The sequence below is a fragment of the Salvia hispanica genome, chromosome 3, assembly GCF_029641045.1.
Source record: "Salvia hispanica isolate PSC_SH4W2 chromosome 3, Shi_PSC_v1, whole genome shotgun sequence".
Taxonomy (NCBI): domain Eukaryota; kingdom Viridiplantae; phylum Streptophyta; class Magnoliopsida; order Lamiales; family Lamiaceae; genus Salvia; species Salvia hispanica.
Window position 1 is genome coordinate 46,348,969 of NC_142694.1, and position 27,313 is coordinate 46,376,281.

The following is a 27,313-nucleotide window of genomic DNA, read 5'->3' on the forward strand; positions in this document are numbered from 1 at the left end:
TACAGTAAAAATTAGTCATCTTTTTTTAATAACAAAAATTATAAAGTTACTTACACAAAGAATTATTTAGAAAAATGGTTTTATTACAAGGGCTTGTTTGATTTTGCCATTAACAAGTGTTTGATGGCGGTGGCAAAGGGCGAGAGGAAGAGCAAGGCTCAGGAGACGAGTCTTGCCAACCTGGCTGCGGCTCGACAACTTGAATGAAGTAGGCTTGTCGTATAAGGAGGAGTTCATAGCAATGTTACAAGATCGGGATGAACAGACCTGCGAATGTTGAAACCATGGCAAATCTATTCGTAAAAACTAACTACTTCAGACTTTAGTATTTTTTTTCATTACTTGAATGAGTGGATTTGATCTGCAATATAGCTGCTTTGGTAGAAGATTGCACATTTGGTGAGGATTAAATGTTAATGTGGGTATTTCTCTGAGCTTGATTGCATCTTTTGTGATCTTTTTGATGTATAAGTTGGCCTAAGTTTTGTATGTTACTAAGATTCATGTTTAGTTAGTAAATGTTGTTGTAAGCTTATTTCTTGAAATATTATTGTCTTGTTTACATAGATGAGAACTTGGAAAATTGTACTTGGGTTGGTTGAGAAGATTTGCTTGTTTTGAAAAGATCTGTTCTCCTTGGCCAGTAAATTAGGATGAATATTTTGTTTACTGAATTTGCCTTCATTTTATGTTTGCTTAATAAATTTTGTCTACATTTTTGTTTGTTTCATGACTTTGTTCTTTTTTATTTGTCCTAATCATGATGAACCATTACTAAGAATGAAATCACATTTTTCTCTACTTTATTCCCTCTCTCTTAACTTACTCTCTCCACTTCACACACAAAATAAAATTGCATAAATTCCCGTGTCGTCCAAGGAAGGGGTCATCTTCCTTAGCACAGAGGGAGTACTCCCTTCGTCCCACAAAAGATGTCACACTTTCCTTTTTAGTTTGTCCCACAAAAGATGTCACATTTCCATTTTTTGAAAAAGTTCGCTCACATAAATATAAAAATAATATTTTCTCTCTCCATTTAGCACACAAAATAAAACCTCCTAAAATCTCGTGCCGACCCACAAGTGTGACATCTTTTGTGGGACAGAGGGAGTATATTTTTATAAAAAATTATTCTGTATGAAATTCAGGTTTAGAGCTATTTTAAGAAAGAGATTGATTTAAATGATGACTTTTTATGTGGCTATTTGTTAGTAGTAGTATTAAACATAATTAGCATATGATCACACCGCTTTATCAATTAAAGATTTTAAGTAAATCAAACAAATGTAAAATCAATTTAGCTACCAGCCTTCTCAAACAATACTTGAAATCTGTAAGGTATTAATCATGATCATAAAAATTCGAATCAATAACAAACAACGAAGCATAAACCATATAGTATATCCAAAAAGTACAACAGTGCAATTAATAAACCTAAAACAATTTGGAAACATTACTCTATATCTAAAAACATACTAGTATTTTAATACCCATCAATATGATTTTCACTTGTATTGTTGTTTTGGCTGCAACAAAGTTCAAGCTGCCTTGGATGAGTAGTTACCTCCTGCAGATTGTGATCGCATTTTCTTTTTCAGAATATTGGATAACGGAGTAATTGCAGCTCGTCCTTGTTCTACGCAGTGAAAGTAATCATCCACTGTATAAATAACAATTAGCCGCACGCATGAAGATATTAGTACATTGCAGTTTTGAAATATACTAACAAATGAGAAAGTTGCAAGATAGGAACAAGCCAGATTACCTGTCATTACACCGTGTGTAAGAGACGTAATGATCTCTTGCTCTGTTGATTTTGTGGTTGCAGGTGTTGATTCTTCAGGGGTTATTGAATGAACTGAGCTGGGAAATACTAAGCATACAAAAGCCTTCATTTTCTGCCACAGTAAACTACCATGTCAAACAAGAGGCACTTTTTATAGACATAAATGGAATGCACCAAATGTCAGATTACAAGTCTTTTGAAATTATAAAACTACAAACAGAAAAACATGGGATGAGTTTCACTTTGCTTGTAAGTGAGGAATGGAACTACTGGGGAGGTATATATCCGACAGGAAACTTCATAGAAACTACCAGAAACTTCACAAAAAACTAGCACGAAAGAAATGACAGGTTCCACAGGTCTACGATAATAAGGAAGAAATGAAGTTACGAACTAGAATGAAAAAATTATATCAAGATTACCTGTTCTTCTAGCTTGCTCGGATCCAATAATATTTGCCCACTTTCAGTGAGACAACAGCATAAGGAGACTAGAGGAAAAGAATGCAACACCATCAGAACTCTACTCAGTCTATAAAATCTGGATTATAGGAACATAAGAAAGAAACACTACTACAATGTATTACCTGCAAGAGATTTCAAAGGGATACCAGCATCTACAAGAGCAGCACACGTTGCATGTATGGCACATGGAAGAAGCTTACAAATGCTTGGTCAAAGAATCCAGAAGTTTATAGGACTATTAAATGAGGGAGAGAAACAGAGATGTTGGACACTGTATGCAACCAAACCAGACAAGAAAAACAAGGATGTGTAACAAGATTCATATTTTAAAAACAGTTAGGAGTAACATTGACTTTTTTGCCTTGTGAGTGATTCAAATCAAAAGGCAGAATCCCATATATTAGAGAAAACAAACAAACCGGGGAAGGATACAGAACCATCATCATGAACAACCTGAACTATTATTGATGTGGTGGTGTTGGGATGAACGGTCAAAAGGCAGATATTTTGCAATGTTCTCTTCAATATCATCTCAAACTCCTTTTCAATTTTTCCTGACAAATTCCCATATCCAAAAATTAGCCAATGGCACATCAACTATGAGTTGCAATCAGATAAATTAATTTTAAAAAGCACAAACAGTTATTATCCCTTAGGGACACATAACAGAACATAATAAAAAAAACATAGCATAATACCAGCAAAACCTAGAAGCTCAAACTGAATGAAATACATCAAGCTTTATACTAGAGAGTTTAATATGAAAGTATGCTAGAATACATATGTTGCATAACCTCAGTTTCTTCTCACAAAATTGCAAACATTCAAATGGGAACTGGCATCGCTGGCTACACAGATACGAAATCATTAACACTGTATATGAATTCTCACCAATCTGTCCCGTTTTGGCTTTCCAGATGACTTCAATGCAAGCTTTCTCAGGGTTCTCATTCTTCTTTGTCCCGGCTTTAGGTCCAAAAACAGCAGCAAGCACCCTAGTCTCTCCTGAAACATAGCAAATGTAAACTAGAAACAATTCTACATAAACTTAATTAAGAAATTGCAATAAGGAACTCTGGGTTTGATATTGATTAGCCCTAAATAAAATTTCCTACGCATTTTTAGGTCATCACCAAAATCAGTACCAACTTAAGAAATGCAATGCCGCAATGACAATCAAAATCTCAGAATCGAAGCTTTTACTGTTAAAATCATTAACGAGGCAACTACAATCAAAGCGAGCTCACACCTAATCGAAAAAATAAAACCTAAATGTAGAAAAAGAGGAAAAGGGGGGAAAAATGAGTTGTACCGTGAGAACAGCTAGCGGAGCCATGGGCGCGGCTGAGGACGTCGCGAGAACAGTCAATTGGTCTCAGCTGGTTAGCACCACGCCCACCTGCTCTCTCTATATCCATTGATATGCGCTCTCTGTAATATTTTCACAAATCACAATTGAAGATCAATTTTTCTGAAGCTTTTCTCTCTGTTCCAAGCTAAATTGAAGATTTAACAAAAAATTCTCTGAAGCTGAAGCTCAAATCTAGGGTTTTGGCAACAAGGGTTTAGCGGGAAGATGAACAACAGTATGAGAGCAACTCCAAGGGAGAGGGTAAATGGAGAGGTAAAGAGAAATAACTACCATTTTTACCTTTTCTTCATAAAATTTCATGCTCCAAGGGAAAGGGTATTTGAGGAGGTATTATACCTTCTTTTATTTTGAGGAGGTATCTTTACCTCTTCTTGATAGAAAAGGTATAAAGTTAGTTATTTTATTTGCTTTTTGAATTTACCTTCTTTCCTTGGAGTCCATTACTTTTTAAGAAGGTATAATAACCTTTTTGAGGAGGTAAATGAGAAATATACCTTCTCAATATACCTTTCCCCCTTGGAGATGCTCTGAGAAGCTAAAACCGCAATTCGAGATCTAGCACTTTTTTTCCTCTTTTCTTTTTTTTTTACTAATAATAAATTTTGGTAGCTTGTTCTATAAATTAATACGCGAAAACTAGTACTACTCCTTTCCGCATTAACTGTAACACGCATTTGTACATTAGTTTTATGAAAATGATAATAATAAAGAGTTAAAATTGAGAAATAGTAAAATAAGAGAAAGATTAAAGCTGAGAATAGTTTATGTATATTATTCACTTTTATTTTAATAATTTTGACTTAAAAAATTTATTATATTTTTATAAAATGAATACAGAGATGCAAATGTGATAGCTAATGTGGGACGGGAGTATTTTAAGGGTTTGTTCGGTTGGCAAGACTAAATCTCATTATTAAATATGTATCATGTTTGGTTGATAAAATTGACCCCCACAACTTAATCTTAGATGGATAGTCTCATGATAATTAGTCATAGCCTCCCCCTCCAATTAAAATAAACCAACAACTTAATTATAGATGGATAGTCTCATGATAAATAATAATAACAACCGAACGCCACCTAATAGTACTACTAGTAGTCAATAGATCATTTTATTATGAAATTGGGAATGTCAACAAAAAGGGCAAAAAGTTCCAAAAACGAAATTACACTACTTATCCTGATACTATTGGTTCTAACAAAATTTTCTCCATGCTAGGAATATGCATACCCAATTCTCCAAAGGTGTTTTAGGCCATCTGTATCCTCGTCTCTTAACCGTCTCATCTCTTCACTATTAAGACTATGTTTATCGGTGGGGTGGGTCGACCGCCACCTCACCCCACCTTTAAAAAAAAAATAAAAAATCAATAATATTGTCTCAATCTCAAGTAGACCACGGTCTCTCTCCACCCAAACACCAACCAGGCGGTCTCCATTCCATCATCCAATGAGATTGTGCCAAATGGCACAATCTCATTGGTTGATATATATATACTTTTAAATTAATATATCTTTAATATAAAATATTATAAAATTATAAAAATTATATCAAAATTCATAATTTTTCTTCCTCTATAAATAGAGACCACATTTGCTATAGTTTGCACACAAAAAAAAATATCTCTTTCCTCCTCCTATAATCTTCTTGTTTGATAAAATTTCATATTTTTAAGCTTACTTTGTTGCTAACTATGGATGATGATGAGAATAATATATTCTCCGATTCCCCAAATTTCTATCCTTCCCAAAACTACAACCCTTCCCAAAATTTTAATCCTTCTCAAGATTATTTCCCTAGTTTTGATGATTTTCCAAATTCTGATCAATTCCAAAATTCATTTCAAAACCAACATTCAAGCCAAGTCATATCACCAACCAACTTGAGTGCTTCAAACACTCCACATGATTGGAGTGAGCAAGAAGACATGTCATTAATGTCTGCTTATTGTTTCGTGAGCAGGGATGCAATTGTTGGCACCAACCAAACTAATGCCCATCTATGGCAAAAGGTTCTTGATCAATATGAGGAAGCAAGAAAAGAAAATCCAGGAATGGGCCAACAAAGAAGTTTAGAGTCATTGAGACAACGCTACAAACGACTCAACACAAATGTCACAAAGTGGATTGCTGCATACAAAAAAGCACATGATCGAGCTACAAGTGGCCAATCTAAAGAGGACATTGAGAAAGCCGCTCAACAACTGTATGGTAAGAGAAAATTTACTCACCATAAGGTGTTTGAGGAGGTGATGAGATACAATCCTAAGTGGGAATTGAAATTGAATAGTACTGGTTCAACGCGTTTCCAGCCAGATGAAGATAGTCTTGAAGAAAGTCGTGGGAGCTCAAAAAGGTCGAGGACTAGTGAGGAAGGAGGACCTCAAATTGACTCCATTCCTGAGAGTCGTTCTTCAACATTGCAGCGTCCTACCGGAAGAGATCAAGCTAAGAGTAAGGCTAAAAGAAGAGGCAAAGAAGTTGCAACGTCTTCATATACAATCCCTAATGATTTCACTGCAGCACTGCGTGAAATGAGAGTTACACGTGAAAGGGAATGTGATATTCAAGAACGGAAGATCAAAGCAGCTAGTGATATTCAGGAACGGAACATCAAGGCAGCTATCCTTACTCCGCTGATGGCTAGGAGGGACTTAACTCCAGAAGAAGAAACGTTGAAACGCAATCTAATAGCAGAATTATTTGGGAATTGATCGTAGTTTATCTGTTTTCAATGTATGTTTCTTATTATGCAAATTTCAACTTCTGTTGCTTAGTGTGTAATCTTCAATTTCTGTTGCTTAGTATGTAATCTTTAATTTATGTTGCTTATGTAATTTCCAGTTTATGTGATAAGCCCTTCAATCAAAGTATGACTACATGACATTACAAGTGGGGGTGGAATCCAATGACATCCCATGTGATCACGAAAATCAAAGTGTGACTATATGACAAGTCATTTTCTATCAAGTGGGGGTGGAATCCAATGACAACCCATGTGATCACGAAAATCAAAGTATGGCTACATGACAAGGCATTTTCTATCACAAATGGTGGTGGAATCTAATGACATCCCATGTGATCACGAAAATCAAAGTATGGCTACATGACAAGGCATTTTCTATCACAAGTGGTGGTGGAATCCAATGATAACCCATGTGATCACGAAAATCAAAGTATGGCTACATGACAAGGCATTTTCTATCACAAATGGTGGTGGAATCTAATGACATCCCATGTGATCACGAAAATCAAAGTATGGCTACATGACAAGGCATTTTCTATCACAAGTGGTGGTGGAATCCAATGATAACCCATGTGATCACGAAAATCAAAGTGTGACTATATGACAAGTCATTTTCTATCAAGTGGGGGTGGAATCCAATGACAACCCATGTGATCACGAAAATCAAAGTATGATTACATGACAAGTCATTTTCTATCACAAGTGGTGGTGGAATCCAAGGACAACCCATGTGATCACAAATGATAGTAGTGGAATCCTATGCTCAACAAATTACTTCTATATATTTACTTATATGCTTCAAGAAAATTATACACAAATCCTCTCACGATTATTGAGCCAACTCTCCCTAAAAAATGTCATCAAGTTCTAATTTTGAAGCTTTCAATCTTCTTGAAGACAATGAATGGGAAGAAAAAATTGTTGAACAAAATCAGCAACTCGATCAACTAATCGAGGATATAGCTATTTGGCCAACAACCTTGCCTTCACAACCTACAACCCAGACGGCTAGAGCTAAAAGGAGATACATTGAAAGGAAACGCGAAGAGGGTCATGATATTATTTTCGAGCAGTACTTTGCTGAAGATCCAATCTATCCTCCAGATATTTTTCGAACAAGGTATCGCATGCGAAAACCTTTGTTCGAAAAAATAATGAACAAGCTCATCGACACCGACAACTTTTTTGTGCAGAAGCGTGATGCTACCGGTCGACTTGGTATGTCTGCAATTCAGAAATGTACAGCAGCGATGAGGATGTTGGCCTACGGGGCGGCGGCCGACTTGCACGACGAATATTTGAGAATGAGCGCACAACTCATTCGCAAATCTCTCATCAAGTTCGTTGAAGGTGTAATCTCTAACTTCGGCGATGAGTACTTGCGAAAGCCCACCGAAGAAGACTTGGCAAGACTTCTGCATATTGGAGAACAACGTGGGTTTCCAGGCATGTTGGGTAGTATTGACTGCATGCATTGGGAATGGAAGAATTGTCCCACTGCATGGGCTGGACAATATGCCGGAAGAAGCGGGAATCCGACAATCATCTTGGAAGCAGTAGCATCTCAAGATTTGTGGATATGGCATGCTTTTTTTGGAACTCCAGGTTCGAGAAATGATATTAATGTGCTTGATCAATCTCCTGTTTTTGATGATATTTTGGAAGGTCGAGCACCGAAGGTCAATTACATAGTAAATGGCCAGGAAAAAAATATGGGATATTATCTCACTGATGGCATATATCCTCAATGGGCGGCGTTTGTCAAATCTATACCAGGTCCACAAACGATGAGGCACAAGTTGTTTGCTCGACATCAAGAGTCTGCGCGAAAAGATGTTGAACGAGCTTTTGGTGTTTTGCAAGCTCGTTTTGCTTTTATCAAATGTCCATGTCTTATTTGGGATCGTGATATTATGGGGAAGATAATGATTGCTTGCATAATCTTGCACAATATGATAGTGGAAGACGAAAGAAGCACATATTCGAACTATTGTGATCCAGCAGAATTTATTCAAGATCGACTTGGACAAAGTAGTCATGAGAATGGAGATGGAGATGCGAATAATGATTTCATATATTCTACGAATAGAATTGCGAGTCTAGCTTCTTACATGAAAAACAAAGCCCAACTTCAAAACAGAGAAGCTCACAAAGCTCTGCGAGACGATTTGGTTGAGCATATATGGGCAAAATTCGGCAATTGCAATTGAATGTCTAGTTTTCATCTTATGTATGAGCACCAATTATGTATTTTAAATTTTATATTTCAATTATTGTAATGTATATTTTTTTTTGTTTGTTTTTATAATTTTTAGTTTGTCATTTATTACGTTTTTCTATAAATTTACAATAATAAGTATTTCATGTATTAATAATATTATTAAAAAATAATATAAAAATAAATATATAATAGTGTGGTTGGGTGGTTGGGGTGGTCATTGATAAACCATGAAAATGTGGGTGGTTGGGTTGGATAAATATTGATGATGTGGAAGATGATGTGGAGGAGATAGAAATAAATTAAATATTGAAAAAGTGGCTGGTTGGGTTGGGTTGGGTGGTTGCTGATAAACATAGTCTAATGGGCCTTATTGTACTTTTCAACTCATCTCTTAACTAAGAGACAACACATGCATCCCTCCATCTCTTAACCATCTCATCCCTTAACTATTCATTCAATTCATTTTAAATTTTTATTTCCAATTTAAAGGCCTAAAAAATAAAAAAAATACATAATTAAAATCCTAAAAAAAAATTAAAAATACATAATTAAAATCCTAAAAAAATTTAAAATACAATAATTAAAATACTCTAAATTAAATTATAAAAACTACTCCGCCGGCGAATCATCCCCCGAAGTCGGCGGTGCACCCAAGTTAGATCGAGTATGAATACCAAGTTGAGCTTTCAAATGCGCAATTCCGTCCATATGGGTTTCAAATTGGGGAGGACTCATTTTTGAAGTGTCAGCCATCGTGGCGACCAGGTACATGGACATTAGGGTGTTCGAGCCCGTGCCCGTGCCGGAGCCCGAGCCGTCGCCCGCCTGGCTTGATTCGCCGCGGCCCCTCCCCCTCCCTCTCCCTCTCCCCCTCGCTCTCGCCGCCTTCGCCGCCTTGGTCCCTTGCGGCCGACGCCGTGAACTGGAAGAAGACTCCCCCTGTATCATCGGTTGGCGTGCCCTCTTGTGAGGTGTTGCCTTCGCCGCCATCACTAGACGAGTAGTGGCCACACGCCGTGTGCTTTGTGCGTTTTGAGCCCGAGCCCGACTCGACACCTCCAACCCACCTTTCAAGGTGGTGGACGTGCGACCAAACTTCGACATACTTGAAATCTTTACTGACGTCGTCTTTGAAGACCCGCAACGCCGCTCTCAGAATGTCGGCTCCACTGGCTCCGCTTTGGTAATTCGCCTCTTCTGCCCTGTATATCGCACAAAATTTTTTGACATCTTTGTCGCATCGGTCCCAGTGACTGCGGAGCATCTTCACGTTGCGGGTAAAGGTCTTCTTCGCTCTTCGTGCGTTGTAAACTTCGGTGACTTTATTCCAGAAGCACAAGTGGGTTTGTTGATTCCCGACGACGGGATCGTACGAGACTCTGATCCAAACGTCGTAGAGCGCCAACATCTCCTTTTCGCTGTATGGATGACGGTCGCCGTCCCCCACAAAGTCGTGGTGGTCGCCCTCTTCCTCCTCGGCATTGACGCCGATCCTGCCGGAGCCTCCACCTATTGGCCAGTCGGGCAAAGTGCGTTCAGGCGGCAAAAAATTCTCCAGAATTTGGGATAATCCCAGCGATTGCCCGTACCTCTGGGGGGAGGGACGATAGTATGCATCCACATCAAAATTTGGTGTTTGGTACGCCGGCGGAGTCGTCGAGGCTTAGGTGCCCGGCGACGAACCGGGAGTACCCAAAAAGTTGTACATGCTCGCCCAATCGTCGAACGAGTTCAAGTCGAACCCGCCGGAGCGCCGCCTGCCGCCACTGCTGGAGTTTCCATCGCCGGACATTTTTTCAACAATTGGAGAGAAAAGAATAGATTAGTGTAGTGTTTGTGTGTAAAATGGGGAATGGAAGAGGAATGGAGTATTTATAGAATAATAACAGGAAAAAAAATGAAAAAATCAATCGTTTGCAACGGTCTTTTGACCGTTTAATTTTTTTTTTGAATTTTTTGAATTTAAAAAAAAAATAAAATAAAAATTATTACGTCATAATTCCGCCATCCGCCAGCGCGCGCCACGTGGCCCGCACGCGTGGCTCGCCAGCTCGAGGCCGGCCTCTTCCGCACGCGTCGCGCGACGAGATGTCTCGTCTCGACGCGACGAGACCAGCGTCGCAACGCTGTCTCGATGCTGTCTCGTCTCGTCGAGACGAGACCGAGACAACATCAAGCCGCGATGCGGATGCTCCTTTACTCTCATCTTTAAAAAGAGTACGAGTTTTCAAAAGAAACTGATGAAATAAGAAAGAAGAAAAAAAATAGATAAAATAAGAGAGATAGTGGGAAAAAGTGAATAAAGTATAGAAGAGAGTAAATAAAATATGCAAGATAAAATTTTCATTTTTAGAAATATGACTATTTATTGTTGATATCCTAAAATGGCAAAATAAATTTTTTTTTTTTGAACAGAATGAGTATAATTCAGTCTAATTCATTTATACATATAAAAAAGGGAAGTTTTTGGAAAATTAATCAAAATGTCATTGTAATTTATAATATCATATACTAACAAATATATTATTTAATATCTAATGGGACAGAGAGAGGGAGTATATAATTACTTTTTAAATTTTTTTACCTTTTAACTTTCCATTTTCTTGTAACCACTATTAGTTTAATAATTGTTAGAAAGTTGTTTAATTTTATGCGATATAGATGAATATCACTATTCAATTCATTTATCTATTTTCTCGCATCATAGCATTGAGTCCACATTCGTTTTATATCCTTTTTCATTTCATTTATTTTGTTCTATATATTAATCTTTGCGAAACCAAAAATGTTTGTTTTCGACATTAATTAATATACTATAAAATACACAAAGTTAGAATTTTCTATTTTTAAAAATATAAGAATTGAGCTCAATGTCCAATATCCTAGTCGAAAGCCAAACGTGATAAAGGAAGTCAAGTGGGCAGCCATGGTATTTTAGGGTGCAGTGATGGTAGGTTTATCATTTATGTATGGGAAGGGAAATGGAAGAAGTGTATGTAGATGGTAGTTAGATATTCCCTGTGTTCCTGATTAATTGTCACTCTTTAACTGGGCACGGATTTTAAGAAATTTAAAGAAAAGTTAGTTGAAAAGGTTAGTGGAATGTGAGACACTTTTTTATATTGGTTTTATAATAAAATGTGAGTAAAGTGAGTTTGTGGGATGTGGGACCTACTTACCATTTATGGTAAAAATAAAGTGTAACAATTATTGAGGGACGGACTGAAATGGAAAAGAGTGACAATTAATCGGGGACGGAGGGAGTAACTTTTTTTTACCTTATTTTTCTTGTAATTGATAAATTAAGTTCAATTTAAATTTATCAGTGAATGGAATATATGATTATTAATTAATAATATTACTTTTTTATTATAAAAAATTAAATTAATCTATCTATACATATATAAAAGGAAAATTTTGGAGAAAAACAAAAATGTTATTGAATACTCGTTTCATAAAGTTGAAACATAAAAAAAATTAGATTTTCTAATGTATTAAATAAAATGGATACACTTCAAATGAGGCGACGTGAAAATGTATTGAAGTTATAACTTTAATTATAGTAAATTGCATTTTCATATCGGGTTTATTATACATTAAAGTCATAATCGATCGGTTTTGTATATATTTTACTTTTAATTATTTTGATTGATTCTAATATTTTTTAATTATTTTGATATTAAATTAATGTTGTAATGGTTAATTGGATACATGAAGACATGAGTGAATCTATTTTATCAATAAAAAACTTTATTTATGTTCATTTAATTCTACAAGCAAACGTAGTGTATGAAAAAGTTTTCAAAATTAATGGGTGATTCCTCTTTGTTCAATTCTTTAATATGATCTTCTATATAATTTAACAATTGAATATTGTAGTATGTGATTAATTATTTCATGTTTTTAATCTATATTTATTATATGGAGTAGTACATTTTTGTTTACCATTTTTAATATTGTCAGACTTTTTTTAGCCATTGTACATTATAATTTATCTCTCACCCGTTTTTATAATTTGATTTCCTTTTACTTCTCTATCATTTATATTTTATTCCATGCATCTTGTTATTTGGACTTCTTTTATCTTATCATTATTATATCAACAAAATTAGACTTATTTTAGAAAATTTTATAATCATTAGTACAATTATACATACATAATCATGTAATATGATATTATACCTATATTATTATTGTTATAGATTATTATCTTGTATTCAATATATAAAATCTATACACTAAAATATTACATATATTTATTATTAAAATTAAAATAAGAAAAAGTATACATTTGAAACTATATTTACATGATTATATCTATATAACAACGTATGTAAAATTTGTAAAATAAGACAATTTTGTTGATATAATTATGATAAGATAAAAGGAATTCAAATAATAAATGGATACATTGAATAGATGATGAGAGAGAAATTAGAGAAATCAAAATTTAAGTAAAGAAAAAGAAGATGAGAAGAATTATAATACTAGATGAAAGAGAAATAAATGTACTAAAATAGACCTTAATGTAACAAAAGGGTAAAGAAAAAAATTCAAAATAATAAAGAAAATATCTCAAATGTAATTATGTTTTTCTTTAGAATTCTCTTATGATATTTATTTGATTAAGTACCAAAAATATACAAACATAGTACAAATGTTTTTGTTATACTAGTTCACTTCATAAATAACATTAAAGTGATCGAAATCCTTTCTATATTACAAACTTTCCAAAGATTTGTTCATAATTTTATGCTTTGAAGTAATTATAAATAGTTTCATTTATTGTACTCCATCGTCTCAACTAAGGTGAGTCGTTTTTTTTTAAAAAAATAAAACAATTAATCACTCTTACTTTATCAATTACCTACTTTACTTTCTTTTTATTTTTTTCTATTTTATTTTTCTCTCTTATTTTTTAATACAATTTCTTAATACCTATAAAATTGTGACTGAATTTAGTTAGGAGAGAATAGATGGAGTATTACCAATTTACCATATTTATTTTGATTTGCCATTTAATGAAAAGATCATCTATATTCAGTTAATGACGTGTAAAACCATAAGTCAAAGGCTAAATTCGTCATTTCAAGAGACTGTTAGAACACAATTTCTAAACCCCAAAAAAGGAAAATTACAGACGAAAAGTGTCACCGACTGCTGAAGCAACGCCAGAATAAAAAACCCATTGGAACAGAAGTGAACTTGGATCGAATATATGAGTAATTGACACAATTCGAGCAGGTGAGGTGATCAATTTCATAAGTTTCGCTTCCACGTGGTTGTTATTGGGAAAATCTGCTCACCTAATTTGAGGTCGAAAAAGATGGCTGCTTCTTTTAATTTGTATATTCAATTGTTGTTACAGTTGACTGATTAATATTGCATGCAATGATTGATATTTGTTGGTTGTTTATTTATTAATCGGATTTTGAGTTGAAAGGTTCGTTTGCAGTGTAGTTCTTGCAGCTCACCAATTCAGGTATTAATTTTATAATACTTGCAGTTTTTGTTTTTCAATTATTTTTTTCTTTTCTGGGTTTTAATTGATTTCGTTAATCTGTTAGGTTCTTGAATTTTGGGTTTTGTGATTGTTATTGTTGCTGCTGCTGCTTGTTTTGGTGAAAATATTTGAGTTTTGCTACTGTATTTGATGATTGAATTGTGTCTTATTTCTCTCTGAAAAGCCCTATTGATCTCATAATTGAATTGCTATTTTGCTTGTAATTGGTTTAATTGTTTCCATGGTTATTGAATTTATGTTTGAATAAATGAATTTATGTTGTACTGAATTCGATATCCATATATGCATTTGAGCCCCACTAGGTTCAATTTAGCTCTTGATTGTGTGTTTCTGAATATTCTAGGGGTTTGAGCATGGGCAACGAGCTTCGTTATGTATGCCTTGTGGAGACAAGGAGGATGCTGTTGCTAATGGCGGTGGTTTTCGGGTTGGTTTTGTTTGTACAGTATTTTGAGCTTCCATATGGGAATGTCTTGTTATCCTCTGTGTTCGAGACTACCAACTCTCGTGTAGCAACTATTAAGACCATTTCCATTCGGGATCCGTTTAATAGAGATTCTACAAATTTGAGTGTTGGTGATGGGGTGCCTGGTGCTATAAAGGAAACGTATGATGATACGAGGAATGGTAAAGATGAGTTTGTCTCGGGAAGTGGAAAGACACTGAATGAAAGTTTAGGTGATGGGTTTGGTTTGGAAAATGGAAAAGCTTTGAATGATACTTTTGGTGACGACTTTGTTCTTGAAAATGGTACGAAGATCATTGATACTTTAGGTGGTGATTTTCATCTGGAAAATGGCTTGAACGATACTTTAGGCGACGATGATTCTCGTCTGGGAAATGGTTTGAACGATACATTGGGTGATGATTTTCGTCTGGGAGATGGAAAGACCACCTTGAATGGCACCATAGACGAAGATGGCATTGATCCAGAGGATGAGATTTCTTTGAAGGACTCGTTGGAAATGGATCGTGACTCAATCATTGATACAGCAGTGAGAAATTATATTGAGAGCACTGATGACGGGCTTCAGGAGCTGGAAGAAGCTTCCAGAGCTAATGATTCGATGAAGCATGATGGGAATGGAGATGTCGTTCAAAGTATTGATAGAAAGGAAGAAAATGTTTCTAAGGAAACTCCTTCAGCTGCTGGATCGCCGTCTAGTTTGCTCTCCCACTCTTTTCCTCCACAAAATCCAGTACCAAGTCGAAGCACTTCTACAGAATCACCTCCTCCAAATGTAACAATGGGGAAAGAGTCCAACAATTTACTGCTGAAAAGTGAAAATCCCAGCATTCCGAACGCAGATCATTCCAGAAGAACGAAAGAAAGAATTAGTGAACCAGAACCTGCAGTACTAACAATATCTAAAATGAGCAATATGCTCGTGCAGAGTCATCTCTCGTACCAACCACCGGTAAATATATGCACTCAACTAGTGTTAGTTAGACACTTAACATGGAGCGTATGGTCCATCGTCACTAATTTTTAATCTGTTTGCAGAAGATTCAATGGTCTTCACCTGCAGATAGTGAACTACGAAATGCAAAAGCCCTAATCGAGAATGCTCCCTTGATAGAAAATGATCCTCAGTTTGATGTTAGCTTGTTTCGCAACTTCTCTGCTTTCAAAAGGTGAGCAAACTTAAAACTTCTTGTAAATTTCTGCAAGTGTTATTTCTCTGTTGCTGAAATTCTTAATGTTTCGAGCGTACTTGTTTAGGTGTTTAATGTTTGCTTATGTTATGAATGTGGTTTTGGAAGTTCAGGCTTTAAAATGCATTAGCATAGCTTAAAAACAATCTTGAATCAATTAATTCCTATAAACGTTGTTTAGTATGATAAGATTATGATTTGCTTCATGTTGAGAAACTTGCTTATAAAATTACTATCTACATCTGTTCATTCGATTCCAAATTGTTGAGTGCAGGAGCTACGAGTTGGTTGGGGAGACTCTCAAGGTTTACATCTAGTTTAGTATGATAAGAATATGATATGCTTTGTGTTGAGAAACTTGCTCGTAAAATTACTGTTTACATTCGTTCATTCGATTCCAAATTGTTGAGTGCAGGAGCTATGAGTTGATGGAGGAGACTCTCAAGGTTTACATCTACGCTGAAGGTGAACGGCCTATATTTCACCAGCCGCCTCTCAAAGGCATATACGCCTCCGAGGGCTGGTTCATGAAGCAGCTAAAGTCGTACAAGAAATTCATCACCAAAAAGCCTAAAAAGGCCCACCTCTTCTACATGCCTTTCAGCACGCGTCAGTTAGAGGTCTCTCTCTACGTTCCTGACTCTCACAATCGCAAGCCCTTGATCGACACGCTAAGCAACTACCTCCAGACGATCACCGCCAAATACCCTTTCTGGAACAGAACTACCGGATCCGATCATTTCCTTGTCGCCTGTCACGATTGGGTACATCTCATTCCTACATACATCGTTTCCAATGATAGAGAAACGCAATGTCAGAATCTCATTTCTTTTTTCGTTTTTCTTCCTCAGGCGCCGGCTGAGACGAGGGAGATCATGATGAACTGCATCCGGTCCCTCTGCAACGCCGACGTGAAAGAAGGGTTCACGTTCGGCAAAGACACGTCCCTCCCCGAGACGTACATCCAAACGCCTCAAAACCCGCTAAGACAGCTCGGGGGCCACCCCCCGTCCCAGAGGCGGAATCTCGCCTTCTTCGCAGGCAACATGCACGGCTATCTCCGGCCGATCCTGCTGAAGCAGTGGCAGGGCAAGGACCCCGACATGAAGATATTCGGGCAGATACGCAAGAAGGCGAGGGGGCAGACGAGCTACGTGCAGTACATGAAGAGCAGCAAGTACTGCATCTGCGCACGAGGGTTTGAGGTGAACAGCCCCCGGGTGGTGGAGGCCATCTTCTACGAGTGCGTGCCCGTGATCATCTCGGACAACTTCGTCCCCCCGTTCTTCGAGACGCTGAACTGGGAGTCGTTCGCGGTGTTCGTTCTCGAGAAGGATATACCGGACCTGAAGAGGATACTCGAGTCGATACCGAGGAAGAGGTACCTGGAGATGCAGGGGAGGGTGAAGAAGGTGCAGCAGCATTTTCTGTGGCATCAAAGGCCAGTGAAGTATGATGTTTTTCATATGATTTTGCATTCTATTTGGTATAATAGAGTGTTTCAGACTAAATCTTAGTCATTATAATTTATTGTTTGTAGATGTCTACACACAAGTTCTTTTGTTTTTTTTTTAATTATTTGTGTTCATAGTGATAGCAAGAATGAAAATTTGTAAAAATAAAGGGTGAATTGGTTGATCATATCAACTCATAAAGGTCATAAATTCTGTGTGTAAATAGTTTGGAAGATGAGTATTCTCTCTCTCTTCTCTCTTTGCATCATTCTTGTGTCCCCTTTAACTTTCCATTGGGAACCAGCTTAAACATACACCCTCAGTCCCAACGCAAGTGACTGATATTCATTTATTGTTTGTCCTAAAACAATTACAAGTGATCAATTTTTATTTTTAACAAAAAAACAACTCATTTACACTCCCATATTTTAATCTCTCTTTTCTTTTCTATTTAATTATTCCTTCACTTAACACAATAAATATTTTAATTTCCTTAAATCTCTTATCCAAAAGAAATCCATAACTTATAATCATCACTTATTAATGGGACGGAGTAATCCTATTGGTGTGATTTTTGAAATTATATATATAGCTCATGTCTAATGAGGTTCAATTTTAGTATGAACCTAAATATATTTTTAAATATTCCTTGTATTTATATCTCTATGGAGTAATAACTTAATAGCTCGAGTCACCATTTTTAGTATCACACAAATATTTTGATATTTGTCTTCATTATACATAATTTTTAAATATGATTTGAATTATTGAAAAAAGTATTCTAGACGTTCATAATAACTCGAGTCATGATTTTTAGGATCAATACATGCACGAAGTATATTTTTTAGTATTTGTCTTAACTATACATAATTTTTAAATAAATAAAATAGTGCAGAGGAAAAGTAGAATTTTATGAATAATAATAAAAAATAGAACACACATGCAAAACCAGAATAATACAAGCATAATCAAACAAATAACAGATCTTAATCATAATATTCGCTTGGTGGCGCTTGGTGGAGTATAATTTTAGTTCTGGTATGTTTTTCGTACACTAGTACAATCATATATAGTAGTACTAAAAAAAGTAGTAGAACTATGCAATACAGAAACCAAATTAAATGACACATAATTTTTCAAATTTTCTTTTCCATAGCCCAGAAATGATACACAAACAATCTCACAATATAAATAAGATAATAATTTCTTACAACATTGAGAAATGCACATAGATTAATTAAACTTCAAAAATTCATTTCTTGGGAACCCATGCTCCATGCAGACCATAAGGAAGGCCATAGGGGAATTTTGCTCTTGCAATTTCTTCAAAAGTAGATCCATCCAACACCAATGCAAATCCATCACCATTCTTCTCACTAATCATCGAGATCACAACACCTACAGCCATATTTACATTTTCAGTATACAACAATTAAATTTTCAATAATCATACTCACTACAAACACTAATGTAAGATAAAATTAATTCTCGAGGTCGGAACTCACCATCATCTTCCTCTGTCGCACCCGGCCTAGCCACAAAGAAGGGCTCCGAGGGCACAGACCCTTCCTCGGACCAGTTCTTAGCCTTCTTCTCGAATAAATCGATCTACACATACCAATATAATTAAAATCACATGTACAACTTGGGCACAATTAAGGAAATCTTAGATAATGAATACCTTGGTTAGGGTATTTGGGAAGTTGCAAGGCCTTTGAGCACCACAAGCATAAGCGTAACGATATTTCTTCCCCAAAAAGTTAGGGTTAATGCTACACATATCCATTCCTCTTCCATGCTCATTTGGATCCAATGCTGCGTCTAATGTCCCATTCGGACTCCCATCAATTGGAATCCTAAATCTCCCAACCCTTCACAAAATATTAAAAAAAATTAATATCAACAAAGAGATACATATAAATAGTCAAAAAGATAGTATAAAGAAAAAGAGATTGGACCTTGCATCAGGCAACACATCTTCACCGTTGCGTGTGCGAAGATTTTGAAGCGTAAGGTTTTGAAGAATGTTAGTATCCGCGTTATGTTCACAACAATCAGCAATAACAGCCGTCACTCTTCCATCTTCATCTTTCTCTTCGTAAGCATTGATGTAATGAAACGTCACAAACAAAGGAACCTCCACACTCGCCACCTTATAATTAATTAAACAAACCAACATTACTATTTTTGCACTTAATAAAAAAATTGCCAAATAAAAAAAGTAAACTTACAATTTTGCCACTAGATTTGCACATAATATGCATGAACCCTTTAGACTCAGGATGCCATTCAAACTTGTACAAAGGTGTGGGCTCCGCCTTTAGCAAATTCTGTGCACAATACCTAAGTGGCATCTCCGGGACCACCACATAGTGCTCGGTCACCGGGAACGAGTGGACCCACCCGGGGGACGGCCCGCCCCTACAATTCACCCGCCCAATCACTTTCCTCTCATTCGACCCGGGCTCCATCGTCACCACTAGATAACCCGGATTAATTAAATCGGGTAACAAAGTAATAAATTCGGTATCAGTGACAATCGGGTGGGCCGAGTGGATCAGCCCGCCCAAATTGTCACTATACTCGAACTTCCCCAACGTGTCCAACGTGTCGGGGTCTATAACAATAGACCCCTTTTGGGTCTCGGTCAAGCACACGACCCGCCCGTCGCCTAGCTTCACGACACCGGTGTTGGCGTTGTCGGTGAGCGAGGCGCCGGACAGGAGCTTGGCTAGGTCGCCCATGTAGGCCAAGAAGTTGTCGGTTTTAGGAGCCTCGGAGAATTCACGGTAGCAAAGTTTTTTATTCTTTTGGGAGGCTTTGTAGGCGTCGGACTCGATTTGGCGGTGGCCCATCACGAGGCGGCCGGAGTCGAAGCTGAGGCGGACGAGGGTGGCGTAGCCGTCGAAGAGGTGGCGGAAGTTGTAGTCTCCGATGTGCCATAGGCCCGGCCCGTTTCTTAGATATGTTCCATTCTGCATGATAACAAAATTGTGACATTATTTAATCTTTTTATACACGTATGCATTTTGGACTATGGTGGAATAAAATAAATTTTGGAATTGGACTAGGCACGTCACTATAGTCCAACACCACTATCACATGATTTATTAATAGGAATCAATTCTTGATTTTTAGTGCTATAGATTACAAGAACATTTTCGATCATACCAAGATTTAAAACACATACATACCAGCCATTGTGGGATTTCACCTTGAACTTGAAGCTCTCCTTGCCATCTCTCTTGCTTAACACTAGTCCAAGCAACATGTTTCTCATTAACATTTTCACCTTCTTGATTATTTGCAACAACTTCGGAAGGGGGGTTTGTGGCAACTTTGGAGATGGCTAACGGTAGGCGATTCTCACTCAAAACCCTATTCGGGAAAGTTTTCCCAAACAAGGACGACTCATGTTTGCCTCGATGAGAGGTGTCGATTCTTTTCGACTGAGTAAAGGGGGCGATGGGAGAAATTCTTAGGGAAGCCATTGATGCTAGCAATTTGATGAGTGTGTATGTTTGATTGTGATTGTGATTGTGATTGTGGTGAAAGATACAAGGCTATGAAAACGTATTTATAGGTGCTAAATACGGTTGGCAAGAAAAGTTATGTGCAGTATTGATATAGTGTGTGTTGAGTAATTTTATATGGGAAGTAGTGGAATCTTGAATGATGGGATTCCATTCTACTATAAGACATGGCAACCTACAATCATGCACGCTTTGTGGGCGAAATAGTTCATTATCACTAAAGAAAAAAATCAGAATACCCTTCTTTGTTACTAGTCTCCTCACACACCAAGTAAAAGTTTAATTTGGTGCATGTAAATTATTTGCAACAAAATTAATCTAATAGAACAACTTTAATTTGGTGCATGTAAAATTATTTGCAACAAAACTAATCCGACAGTACAACTTTTGTATTCATTCGTGTCTTGTTCAAAGCAAAATTTAAAAGTGAAAATTGTCCAAACTTCTCTAATACTATTAGGGACTTTTTTGGCAAGATTATATATTGAGATTAAATATATATTATGGAGTATTTAATTTATAAGATTAAATTTCGTAACTTAATCCTAGATGAATAGTGATTTGATATTTAGTCATAGTTATCCCTTTTAACTAAAATAATCACCCAACGTAACAATATATTAAATTTTGCTAGTACTATTAAATATAAAACATTTTCTTTCAAGCATGAGATTTTATGTAGTATTTTTTTGTGAGATAAATAAAAGTAAATAAAGTAAGAGATAATAAAAAGTAGAGATTGCGTTGTTTCCATTTTAGAAAATGTTTCATTTTTATGGGACAACACGTAAAGGAAAATATTTTATTTCTAATGGGATAGATGGAGAAGTATTTAAGTTTTCTACCAGACGTATAATTAATCCCTTTTTCCAAGAGGACCCTATTTAGAAATCTCTATTTCTTCGATTTCTGAATAATAAAACTTCTTCTAAACTATCTCTTTAGGATATTACCACTGAGCTTTTCCAACACACGTGACATTGCAATAACATTACTAACACCACCTAGATAATAATGATCATTACCCAACCTATCAAAATTCTTAGATAACAAAAGACCCTTACCATTTGATGAGTGAAAGTAGTTCGCAATTAATGTCGTATACTCAATGTTATGTTAACAATGGTTAAAAATGATAAATCACCAAGACCTCATCTTTCAATAAATAGCACGAAAGACTTATCTCACTGTTAGATCATTTTAGTTCTATACCACACCGGCGTCGACATCGCAACCTTACACTGGTCAAAGTCTATCTAGGTTGCGAAACAGTTTTCCTTCTACGAGAACCGACAAGTTACCCATTGTAAACGCCGCTCACAACTCGTCTACTATGCCTAAGACTTAGACTCATTTTACTTTTTTATGTATTTAAATGTAAAACACGTTACAACATCTTATAAATTGATAATCTAATCACATTGTAACAAAATATTTATTCTCATAAATATTGTCAAAAAAGAATAAAGAGGTATTACCCATACATGCATACTAAAAGCTTTTTCAATATACTAAACTCTAACATCAAACGGTCGGACTAGTTGAAATCTTGGGTATCATATTATACTCCATCCGTCTGCCATTTATAGTCTCATTTCAACTCGACACAAATTTTAAAAAATTGTTTGACTTTGTGAAAAAAAACTAAAAATGAGTTATTGGAATGCTTGCTCTAATTTATATATTGGTTTATAGTAATATGTAAGTGTAATAACTTAGTTGAGTAGTGGGATCCACCTACTTAAAATGGAAAAATAAAGCAAATAAGACTTTAAATTGTAGAGACACCAAAATAGCAAAATGAAATATATTTTCATAGTCTAAGAGCATCTCCAAGGGGAGAGGTAAATGCTGAGTTAATTCTTAATTATAATTACCATATTTACTTTTATTTTTATGAAAATTTATTGTCCAAGGGAAAGAGTATTTGAGAAGCTTTTTCCATTTTAAAGAGATATTTTTACCTCTCCATCAATAGAGATATAAATCTTATAACTACCACATTTATCTTCTTTTCATGAAAAATCATTTTTCAAGGGACATGTATTTGATAAGGTATTAATATTAATGTTTGGAATGCATGTTGTACTATTATTTTATTTTAGAAAATAATTTATCATTTCATAAACCTTTTTTCTTAGGAATTTGTTATTTTTTGGACAAATATATTTTCTTTTTTAAGAAGATAAATACTCCCTCCATTCACGAATAGGATTCTCATTTTTCCATTTTATTTCGTCCGCGAATTGGAGTTCCGGTTCTCTTTTACCATGAATGGTATTGGGTCTCACTTTCCATTAACTAATTCCACTCACATTTTATTTAAAACTAATACTCTATCCGTCCCTAAAATATTGTCTCACTTTGACTTGGCACGAGTTTTAAGAAATGTAATGAAAAGTGAGATGAAAAAGTTAGTGGAATGTGAGTCCTACTTTTATATATTAGTTTTACACTCCCTCCGTCCCGCTTTAGGAGTCCCGGTTGAGTCGGGCACATGTTTTAAGAAAAAAGTGTTTAGTGTGTAATAAATAAATGTTTTAGTGGATGTTGGGACCCACTTTTAACCCTTTTTTATAAGTTGTAGTGGATGTTGGGACCCACTTTTAACACTTTGTAGGCATTTTTTATTAATTTATCTCAACCGGGACTCCTAAAGCGGGACGCCCAAAATTGATCAACTGGGACTCCTAAAGCGGGACGGAGGGAGTAATAAAATGTGAGTAGAAATGAGTTAGTGTAATACGAGGTCCACTATAAAAATGGTAAAAAGTGAAATGAGACAAATTTTGTCGGACGGACGGAAATGGAAAAATAGGACAAACTTTCAGGGATGGATGGAGTATATACGAGTGAGACTTTTATTCCACTAACTTTTTTCCACCAACTTTTATTAATATTTTTTAAAATCCGTGTCGTCAAAAAATAAGACTCCTAGTGACAAACGGAGAAAATATATCTTTTACTACATATTTTCATTATTTAGAGATGCAACTATCCTTCAAAATTTTGGGAATTTGAAGCTAGAGGGGAGGGAGTAGTATTCAATTCTCTATCTCGTGAACTTCATACCATTTCGATTCTTGAAAAATAAGTATCATAAAAAAGATATAAGGGGTTATTTAATTGATTTTGTATAGGGAATTGTTGAGGGCCCGGGTTATAATATTAATTATCTGTATAGGGACTTGTATAATTCATCTTCTCCAAATAATTTTCAGCTTTCTCGTGAGACTGTAGTAGCGCTCTCTAGAAAATACATTGAAATTTGAAAATTGTTTTTAGCTCATTACTACCCGTTAGGACGTAATGATGAAAGAGTCAATTCTTAAAATGCAAACGAGTGTTTTGAATTTCTGATAGGAATCTCATTTTTTTTATCCGTTTATGAATAAAAGTTTTACTATTATTTTAATTTTACTCATCCGCAAATAAAATCCTGATTGATTATTACTCTAAATGATTATAAGAGATTTCGCGTTCTATTAACTCATTCTATTCCATTGCATTTCATTAAAAATATATATATAAGTGAGATTTATACTGTCTCCGTCCTAATATAAGAGTCACATTTTACTTTTACCATAAATGGTAAATAGGACAAACATTCTACTAACTCACTCCACTCATATTTTATTATAAAATCAATATAAAAAATAGGTCTCATATTCCACTAACTTTTTCAATCCATTATTTTTTACTATATTTCTTAAAACCTGTGCTCACACCAAATATGACTTCTATTGTGGGACGGAACTTAACATTTTATAAAATTCATAGTGAAAAGAAATGAGATTCCTAGTGATAAATGGAAGGAGTATATGTTTTAGTTACGGAGGTAGTACATAAATATTAGCTCTATATATGTTGGGAAGATTATTTTGGCTCAACAAGAATATAATTATGCAGTCATATAATAGTCTATAGTGACATTCGGTTTCCTAGATAAAATAGTAGTACTAAAATTATATAATTTAAAATTAAGTTATGAAATTATGTTAGTCATATGAGGTTAGCTATGACTAATTATTCTATAATTATTTATTTAGAATTGAATTGCATGATTGAATCTTATAAAACAAACATACTATGTATTTAATTTTGGAATACAAATTTGTAAACCGAACAACCAAATTAGTAGGCGTAGCCTTTACTAAGATTAGTATCCTATCTCAATTCCAAATTATAGAGCTAATAACGATTCTCAAATAAAATAATAGAGGATATAAAATCTGTTTAAGATAGTACTAGTGGAGTATAATTTAATAATCATCTACGTTTTGCTTTTCTCATAATGGTAGATTAATTATTGATGTATATAGAACGTGATTAAATGATTCACAATAATTTATTAATGCACTATTTTAGTTGGTTTTACAAATTTTTGGAATATTCATGTGAATATGTGATGATAACTAAACTGAATAAACTTTTGTCCTTTCAACATAAGATCTTATTTCGTTAATTAACGTATCAATTAATGAATATCTACAGAGCAAATTTTAAAATGGTTGCAAATATATATGGGTTATATATGTAGGTAAGGTAATGACTCTAATAACACTTATTTAACTTGTTCTAGTATAGGTACCAAACACCCCTTTCTCCTAGTCTCATAACCCAGAATAATACTCCTTCTGTCCCATTAGAAATGAACCGTTTTCCTTTTTAGATTGTTCCAATAAAAATGAAACATTTCCTAAAATAGAAACAACACTCTCTCTACTTTTCCTTCTCTCTTACTTTACTCTCTCTTCATTAACTCACAAAACACTACTACATAAAATCTTGTGCCGGAAACCAAATGTTGCATATTTATTGGGACGGAGGGAGTACTACTTAATAAATACTCTAAAATTATACTTCCTCCGTTCCATAGTAATAGAGGCGTTTCGTTTTGAGCACTCATTTTAAAAAAATAATACCCTCCGTTTCTTCATAGTTGAGTCATTTTACCATTTCGGGAAGTTTCTTCATAGTTGAGTCGTTTCCATATATGGTAACTCTCTCTTCTCTCTTACTTTACTCTCTCTTACTTTATTCTTTCTACTTTATTCACTTTATACTTTATTCTCTCTACATTTTCCTCTCTCTTAATTTTTATCTATTTATTTAACACACCCAACATTCATTTCTAAAACTCTGTGCCGAAAAGTTCCGCCTCAACTATGAAGAAACGGAGGGAGTAATAAATAGTTAAAGTGAAGAAAGAGTAAAGTAAGAGAGAGAATATTGTATATAAAACTCTTCACTACACTATTCTCTCTCTTACTTTACTCTCTCTCCACTTTAACTATTTATTACTCCCTCCGTCCCCAATTAAGAGTCACACTTTTTCATTTCGGTTCGTCCCCAATTAAGAGTCACACTTCATTTTTACCATAAATAGTAAGTAGGTCCCACATTCCACTAACTCAATTCACTCACATTTATTATAAAACCAATATAAAAAAATGGGTCCCACATTCCACTAACTTTTTTCAACCAATTTTTTTTACATTTCTTAAAACTAGTGTCCAGTCAAAGAGTGACTCCTAATAGGGGACGGAGGGAGTATCATTTTTTCGAAACGAGAGCTCAAAACAAAACGCATCTATTACGGTGGAACGGAGGGAGTAGTACTTGAAAATTAAGTTTAATTAGATTCTCAAGATAATATGAAGATAACTGCAAAGATCTAAATAATTTTATAGTAAATAATAATCCGTGACGAAAACAGCTGAAATTTCATCTGCTTGTTGTCAGTAGCTAGTTAATTAATGTTCACACCTGATCAAGAGACGTGTGCTGTGTTTCTTGGTTTAATGCATTTAATATACAGTAATAAATTTAATTTTATGTTCAAATACAAAGTCTTAATCTCGGCATTAATTTAGCGGATATATCTCTTTTTTCTCCTAATTGGGATTGCAACATTTTGTTTTGGTGTGGCGAAATTTGGTTTCCGACTAATTTCTTGTTCTAGTTTGAAATAGTTTGGCCACGCAATTATAAAGATTTAAATTATTAATTTGACCTCTACAAAATCGTTGAATCTTCATTGTACGTCATTTCACGGTTTTGACAAGTAAAGTTGGATCATAGCGTTTGGAGCATATTAGACTATTAGTTGTCTTATAACCTATAGCTTTTTTAGCATAGTCATGTTTAGCTTTTATTTTATATGGTCGGATTTGATCTTAATAATCTTTATTAAGGGATAATAATGACTGATTTTCAAACGGAATAGTATCATATTTTGGATATACTTTCGTACTTCCTCCATCCAAAAAATATAGAGTACAGTTATCATTTTTGGTCGTCCACAAAAAATAGAGCACAATCATTTATGGAAAGATTCTCTATTACTTTTTCTTTTTCTCTCTTACTTTTTTCTCATTTTCTCTTACTCCACATTCCACTAACACTATTTCTCTCTTACTTTTTCTCTTTCTCTACTTTTTTTTTTCTTCTCTCTTACTTTACCAATTCTATATTAAAACATGTGTCATACACACTTTGCTCTATTTTTTGTGAATGGAGGGAGTATTAAGTTATACTTTTATGACTAAAGGCCA

At 35.1% G+C, this 27,313-nt stretch overlaps 4 protein-coding genes across 7 annotated transcripts; 2 read left to right on the forward strand and 2 right to left on the reverse strand.

The window, feature by feature from the left end:
- Positions 1–1,310: 1,310 nt before the first annotated feature.
- LOC125212327 (Ribosomal protein S5 domain 2-like superfamily protein) lies at positions 1,311–3,860 on the reverse strand. The gene is made up of 7 exons (XM_048112457.2): positions 3,563–3,860; positions 3,142–3,255; positions 2,683–2,804; positions 2,373–2,445; positions 2,209–2,276; positions 1,766–1,898; positions 1,311–1,660 (listed from the first exon to the last, which is right to left on the reverse strand). Exons 1-7 carry the CDS (start codon positions 3,666–3,668, stop codon positions 1,539–1,541), a joined length of 738 nt encoding a protein of 245 aa, XP_047968414.2. The 5' UTR covers positions 3,669–3,860; the 3' UTR covers positions 1,311–1,538.
- Positions 3,861–5,316: 1,456 nt separating this feature from the next.
- LOC148930943 (uncharacterized) lies at positions 5,317–6,478 on the forward strand. The gene has a single exon (XM_089066464.1). It carries the CDS (start codon positions 5,317–5,319, stop codon positions 6,334–6,336), a length of 1,020 nt encoding a protein of 339 aa, XP_088922590.1. The 3' UTR covers positions 6,337–6,478.
- A 7,215-nt stretch (positions 6,479–13,693) lies between these two features.
- LOC125212326 (putative glycosyltransferase At5g03795) lies at positions 13,694–17,491 on the forward strand. Of its 4 annotated transcripts, none has more exons than XM_089067824.1 (6): positions 13,750–13,833; positions 14,045–14,071; positions 14,457–15,531; positions 15,618–15,748; positions 16,185–16,533; positions 16,621–17,491. In XM_089067824.1, exons 3-6 carry the CDS (start codon positions 14,467–14,469, stop codon positions 17,284–17,286), a joined length of 2,211 nt encoding a protein of 736 aa, XP_088923950.1. In that variant the 5' UTR covers positions 13,750–13,833; positions 14,045–14,071; positions 14,457–14,466; the 3' UTR covers positions 17,287–17,491. The 4 variants fall into 4 exon arrangements, with proteins under 4 accessions (XP_088923949.1, XP_088923950.1, XP_088923952.1 ...); XM_089067825.1 differs by lacking the exon at positions 13,750–13,833 and adding an exon at positions 13,890–13,905; XM_089067823.1 differs by lacking the exon at positions 14,045–14,071 and having other exon boundaries at positions 13,694–13,833.
- An 849-nt stretch (positions 17,492–18,340) lies between these two features.
- On the reverse strand, positions 18,341–20,799 carry CCD8 (carotenoid cleavage dioxygenase 8). The gene is made up of 6 exons (XM_048111901.2): positions 20,418–20,799; positions 19,455–20,198; positions 19,182–19,375; positions 18,905–19,094; positions 18,729–18,831; positions 18,341–18,621 (listed from the first exon to the last, which is right to left on the reverse strand). The coding sequence occupies exons 1-6, from the start codon at positions 20,712–20,714 to the stop codon at positions 18,476–18,478; spliced, it is 1,674 nt and encodes a 557-aa protein (XP_047967858.2). The 5' UTR covers positions 20,715–20,799; the 3' UTR covers positions 18,341–18,475.
- Between the last annotated feature and the right edge of the window lie 6,514 nt (positions 20,800–27,313).

What these genes read in the sequence shown, in the direction of transcription:
- LOC125212327 (XM_048112457.2), bottom strand. Translation starts at nt 3,668, where the DNA reads ATGGATATAGAGAGAGCAGGTGGGCGTGGTGCTAACCAGCTGAGACCA. An exon ending in TTGTTCATGATGATGGTTCT is followed by an intron (nt 2,446 to 2,682) that starts GTATCCTTCCCC and finishes AGCATTTGTAAG; the next exon opens with CTTCTTCCATGTGCCATACA. An exon ending in TACACACGGTGTAATGACAG is followed by an intron (nt 1,661 to 1,765) that starts GTAATCTGGCTT and finishes TTATTTATACAG; the next exon opens with TGGATGATTACTTTCACTGC.
- LOC125212326 (XM_089067823.1), top strand. Translation starts at nt 14,467, where the DNA reads ATGGGCAACGAGCTTCGTTATGTATGCCTTGTGGAGACAAGGAGGATG. An exon ending in ATCTCTCGTACCAACCACCG is followed by an intron (nt 15,532 to 15,617) that starts GTAAATATATGC and finishes ATCTGTTTGCAG; the next exon opens with AAGATTCAATGGTCTTCACC. An exon ending in AACTTCTCTGCTTTCAAAAG is followed by an intron (nt 15,749 to 16,184) that starts GTGAGCAAACTT and finishes TGTTGAGTGCAG; the next exon opens with GAGCTATGAGTTGATGGAGG.
- CCD8 (XM_048111901.2), bottom strand. Translation starts at nt 20,714, where the DNA reads ATGGCTTCCCTAAGAATTTCTCCCATCGCCCCCTTTACTCAGTCGAAA. An exon ending in GCAAATCTAGTGGCAAAATT is followed by an intron (nt 19,376 to 19,454) that starts GTAAGTTTACTT and finishes ATTAATTATAAG; the next exon opens with GTGGCGAGTGTGGAGGTTCC. An exon ending in TGCGACAGAGGAAGATGATG is followed by an intron (nt 18,622 to 18,728) that starts GTGAGTTCCGAC and finishes ATATGGCTGTAG; the next exon opens with GTGTTGTGATCTCGATGATT.
- LOC148930943 (XM_089066464.1), top strand. Translation starts at nt 5,317, where the DNA reads ATGGATGATGATGAGAATAATATATTCTCCGATTCCCCAAATTTCTAT.